The following is a 5,740-nucleotide window of genomic DNA, read 5'->3' on the forward strand; positions in this document are numbered from 1 at the left end:
TTCACTTTCCTGTGCACACCTGGCGCCATGTTATTGACTGAGTAGCTCGTCTGGGAAACAGTAGAGGGGTGCAAAGCAAGACCGCACTCTACCTCATCCAGGCAGCGAATGCTCAGGCGATTCATAAGGATTATCAGCTTGACGAAGATTGGAAAACAGTGTGTGTTGTGCTCGCAAATCTGTGTTAGTTTACGCACAGATTAGCGTTGTTCCTGGTGATCCTTGGACTGTGTTCAGTGCTTCAGAGCAGGGAGCCACGAGAGGGTGGTCACGGGCCCCGACTGGGGCTCTGAGCCTCACAGCTCTGCACCCAGTGTGGGCGGCTGTGAGGTCACAGGCAGCAGCTCTGCTGCTGGCTCTGTCCCCACACCTACAGTCACCATGACAGATCCAGGAGAGCGGCCTAAACGTTCCTTGGAATGCGGGGACGAGTTGGAGGACGACGTGGGGCAGGTGGGAGCCCCCACCAAGAAGGCCAAGGATGCAGTGGAGACTACTGTACCTACCAATCTGCCACTAGGTCCGTCGGCAGCCCCTACCCAAGAAGACTTGCACCCCCAGATGGCCACAGGGGTCGTGGAAGGAAGCCAGGAGGATGTAGCTCCTCAAGTGGCAAGGATGAAGCCATCCCAAACATCTCCCAGCCAGTCACCCAAGAGACCTGCATGGAGACCACCCTACAGCTTATCAAGGACCACCTTCGCCTTAACATACGTAGTGACGACCTAAAGCAGTGGTTCCCAAACTTTTTCAGCTTGTTACCCAATTTAACATGCCACATAAAGCATGTTACCCCTTTCACAAAATGTTGTTATTATTGATATATATGGCTAAATTAAAACACTTGAGATATTTTCTTTTATTTATTGTATTTGAACATTGTGCATCTCTAATGACTATTACCAAAGATGTCAAGAACATCAGTGGGATGGATGGAGTTGCATACTTGAAGCTAGTTTAAGAATTCTTGGCTTCGTGGTTGAAAGTGCCAGCCTGGCATCGTTTGCAACATTCAAGCGAGTCCTCTTTTTTGTTTTCATACCCAGCACAGTTGAGAAGCCCTTCTCGCACAGATACGTTGTTGAGAATGATACCAACAACTTCAAGGCTCTCTTGGACAGAGTTGGCGAGTCAGGTAGTCGTGAAATCCAAAAGGAATCTGCATTTTGGTTTTGGAATTCGATTTTCAAGGCTTCATTGGCTCGCATTGTGATCCACTCCTCCTTTGCAGGGAAATCATCATCATGAATGGCATCATCAGGTACAGAGAAGGGATGAATGATCCACTGAAGAGTGGCTGTTTCTTGGTCACTCTCTGGAAAGTAGTGATGCATGCTTGTTTCAAGCCCCTTCAAATGGTCGCTCATTTCTTTGTTGATGGTCTGTAGAAGTGATCCAGTATCATGACTATTCTCCTCAACAAACTGGTCTAGGGTGGGAAACTGGGCGATCACTCCTTTCTCCAAGCGCCGAATCCAGAGTCTCAGTTTCCCCAGAAATGCAGTCACAGTGTGATGGGCATCAATGACAGTCGTGTTTCGGCCCTGGAGTTGCAGATTACCACTGTTAAGCTCCGCAAATATGTCAGCCAAGTAACAAAGTCGAGCAAGCCACTCCTTATCGGTGAACTTGGTAGCAAAAGGAGATCCTTTTTGTTCCAGGAATTCCTGAACAGCTTTTCGGAGCTCAATGACTCGACGTACAACCTTGCCTCGTGACAACCAGCGAACATCGGTGTGGTAGAGCAGAACTTGATACTGCTCTCCCATTTCCTTGCACAGCTCCTTGAATATGCGCAAATTCACATCTCTGGACTTGATGAAGTTGACGATTTTCAACACATCTTCAAACACTAACTTCAGATTACCAGGCAGGCTTTTCGATCCAAGAGAGTACCGATGAATGATGCAGTGATCTACAGAAATTTCTGGATTGATAGCTTGTATGAGGCCCCGTAATCCACGATGACCACCCATCATCGACGGTGCTCCATCGACGGAGACCTGGAATAAAAAGAAAAATTATTATAGACTACGTCAGTTAGTCATTGTTACTTATCTTTTGCGTTATAATTATATGGTTTTAATTAATTATTTCGGTACTTGAGTATTTCAGTACGACAGGCACGATATTTTTTGTGTGAATCATGTACAAAATATTAGCTACACTACAGTTACTTGTACAATAAATAAAACTGTATATGACTATATGCCGTGTAATTCATTGTATTTATACTAATTTAGACTTTATATAAACATCGTTTCCTACCTGTTGAACGCTGTTCCAATCCAATCCATTCTTGGTAAAGAAACTGTTGATGATATTGAAGACATCTTCTCCCTTTGTGGTTGTCAGCAGATCCTCGCATAATAGGAACTCTTCTTTGATCTTGTCCTGGTGGACGTAACGGACGAACCCAAGGAGAACAGCACAACTGGCTACGTCACACGATTCATCAAATTGCAAGGAGAATTTGCCATATGAGCTTTCCTTGATCTCTGTTGTAACTTGGGACAGGATATCTGATGCCATGTCATCGACTCGTCGGCGGATGGTGTTGTTTGATAGAGATATGACACTCAGTTTCTTCGCTTGATCCTCCCCACATACCTTCCTTACCATCTCGTATGCACAAGGCATAATCAGATTCTCTGCAATGGTGTGGCATTTCTGTTGTTCGGCAATTTTATATGCAACACAGTAGGATGCTTCGACCGCAGCTTGAAGCTTTTGGGCTTGAATTCCAGATGAGCCGAACTGGATATTCTTCAGTGCTACAGCCTGGCACTGAAAATAAGCCTGATCCTTATTTTGAAGATTTGGATGGCACTTCTGGAGGTGAGCTGAGAGTTTTGATGGCTTGAGGCTTTCATTTGTCAACACTTTGTGACATGCCACACATTGTGGCCGATCCTCTCCACCAGAAGTTAAATTCACAAAGCCATGGCGAAGAAAGGCGTCAGTGTAGGTGCGCTTTTTGGACATTTTCTTGTTCAATCTGCAGAAAAAGAAGAATATCCATGCATACACTGCAAAACGCAAGGTACATAATTTCTCGCATGGCAGCTAACACAAGTTCACTGATGCAAGCACACACGCATACATTCAAAATTGTCAGGCTGCAAATATCATGCTTGTCAGCACAAGAGCACCGTGTAGCGCGAGACTACAGTGAACGTATACAGCCTCGCATACTCTGCTAATCCTAGCAAAACTAATGAAAACGTAAGAACCACACATACATTATATATAAAATTAATAATAGCTATAAATTCACAGTAACAGTGGGTAAATACTAACTATATACTGCACAGAGCAGTACACATACATACCAGCTTATGTCTACCTCGGCTGATGCTCACAGATAAACTGACAGTGTGAAATAGAGGCAGCCTCAGGGAGTGAGTGACGCATACTGGACAGGTCGAACTGGGCTACTGAGTGACTTTTGTCCTGAAGCATACTTGTCAAAATACTTTTGGGTTTCCACACACTTAGCTATATATTTCTTCTTTTCTAATACTGTATATTAGTTTTTGATGTTTATAGTTATTTGGTTTAACTTTATTACTTACTTATAATAGGTTTACTTTACAACTTTATATACTAAGACAAAGTTAACAATAATCCTCATACCAGGTACCGCATTGTTTTCTTGATTTTCAGAATTCATAACTTTTTTTCTGTCACCCCTCCATTACCCCCCAAAAATGGTTAAATTACCCCCAGGGGGTAATTTACCCCCAGTTTGGGAACCACTGACCTAAAGGATTGCAAACTGATGGGCTACCAAGCAGGTAAAAAAACAGTGCTGTTAAAATTCCAAACTAGCCTACAAAGAAACAACCTACTAAAAACATCTATTTCTATGAAAACTGATGTTTACGTCAATGAGTGCCTTACCAAAACAAGACAAAACCTTCTTTATCGGCTAAGAAAATTATGCTATGCCCAAAAAATCCACCAGTGCTTTGTGAGGGATGGAAAAATCGCAGTTAGGAAACAGCCCACTGGGAAGAGATACTTCATCTCTACAGAAGACTGGTTATAAATGACCATAATTTTTAAAGGGGTGGACCGGTAAGCCAGCGGAAGGCCTCGGTCAGATGACCAAAAGCTCCAAAGGCGGGTCATCATCTGACTAAGACCCGCGTCAGGAAACATTTGTCCTGTTTCCTGACGAACCTTACCTAACCTAACCATCTCTACAGAACATGACCTTAAAACATTCCTAAGTGAGGCTGGACTAACAGAATCAGAGTAAAGTGCAGATAATACCCATAGTCCACCATTAGTGTTATATTGTCATAAATTTGTGCCCCCCTAAAATTCTAATACCCCAACTACTTTTGATTGTCATTGTCGTATTCAACGACCATTCTACCTCATAGTCTTAATTGTGTTTAATATCTACAGAATCTATCTCCTTTTTTACAACTTACCACATCACTGTTCTATCTTATTTTATTATAAACTAACCATAACTTGTCGTCAATAATTCTACCTCACTTTAAAAAATACTCAATTGCCCAATTTTATTCTAAATCCCTATTATTGCCCAATTTTACTTTAAACTATATTGATCAAACTTATTGTAAACTTCTTTTATTGACCATTTTTATTCCATACTTTTTTAAACTAGTATTTTCAACTACAACTTCTATATTATCCTGTCTACCATCTTACTAGCATATTATAACCAAGTCATTACCATTTTTATTTTTATCATTTTTTTTATTATTCTTTTGCTACCTTAATTTGTGTATTTTATCCTGTCAATTTAAATCTAATTATACTCTAATTCTTGTAAACAACTTATATAAGACCTTAGTGCAATTACAATTGAGAGTCTTGTGCCTTTATTATATTATTAGATTAATCACAGTTTTACTCTAGCTCATTCTAGCTCAATACATAGTCAGTACCAAATTCACTATATTAGACCATAGTGCAATTACTAGTGAGAGACTGGTGCTATTTGTAATTTGTATTTTTATATTATTAGACTAAACCTAGTTGTACTATAGCTCTTTCTAGCTCAATACATAGTCAATACCAAATTCACTATATTAGACCATAGTGCAATTACTAGTGAGAGACGGGTTCTATTTTTAATTTGTATTTTTATATTATTAGATTAAATTCAGTTGTACCATAGCTCATTCTAACTCAATACATAGTCAATACCAAATTCACTATATTAGACCATAGTGCAATTACTAGTGAGAGACTAGTGCTATTTTTAATTTGTATTTTTATACTATTAGATTAAACCTATTGTACTATAGCTCATTCTAGCTCATAACATACTCCACAAAAGTCATTATTAGACCTTAGTGCAATTACAAGTGAGAGTCTTGTTCTATTTTTAATTTGTATTTTTATATTACTAGTTTATACCTAGTTGTACTTTAGTTCATTCCAGCACAACACATAGACAACATCAACTTCATTATGTGTAGTAGTGACTATACTCTACATGACCAAAATACTCTAGCTATATACTTGTCCAAACTTCCTAACACTACAGATATCAGTACTAGAACTCAACACACAACTCAGGATATAAATAACCATAATTTAAACCTAGACGATGATTAATCACGTTGACCCTGATCTAAACCTCCATAATCTGACACCCAATCAAAACTTATTGGAAAGTAACTGCCTTTATTACACAGCATCACAAGCCAGCACTATCCTAAACAATGCTAAAAGTCTATCAGTACTTAACTACAAC

The 5,740-nt window shown here is 40.0% G+C and overlaps 1 protein-coding gene across 1 annotated transcript; it reads right to left on the reverse strand.

Annotated features, from left to right (window-relative positions):
• Nucleotides 1-825: 825 nt before the first annotated feature.
• On the reverse strand, nucleotides 826-3,115 carry LOC138855254 (protein FAM200C-like). Its single transcript, XM_070103670.1, has 2 exons — nucleotides 2,269-3,115; nucleotides 826-2,003 (listed from the first exon to the last, which is right to left on the reverse strand). Exons 1-2 carry the CDS (start codon nucleotides 2,983-2,985, stop codon nucleotides 921-923), a joined length of 1,800 nt encoding a protein of 599 aa, XP_069959771.1. The 5' UTR covers nucleotides 2,986-3,115; the 3' UTR covers nucleotides 826-920.
• Nucleotides 3,116-5,740: the final 2,625 nt, after the last annotated feature.

Source organism: Cherax quadricarinatus, chromosome 86, assembly GCF_038502225.1.
Source record: "Cherax quadricarinatus isolate ZL_2023a chromosome 86, ASM3850222v1, whole genome shotgun sequence".
Taxonomy (NCBI): domain Eukaryota; kingdom Metazoa; phylum Arthropoda; class Malacostraca; order Decapoda; family Parastacidae; genus Cherax; species Cherax quadricarinatus.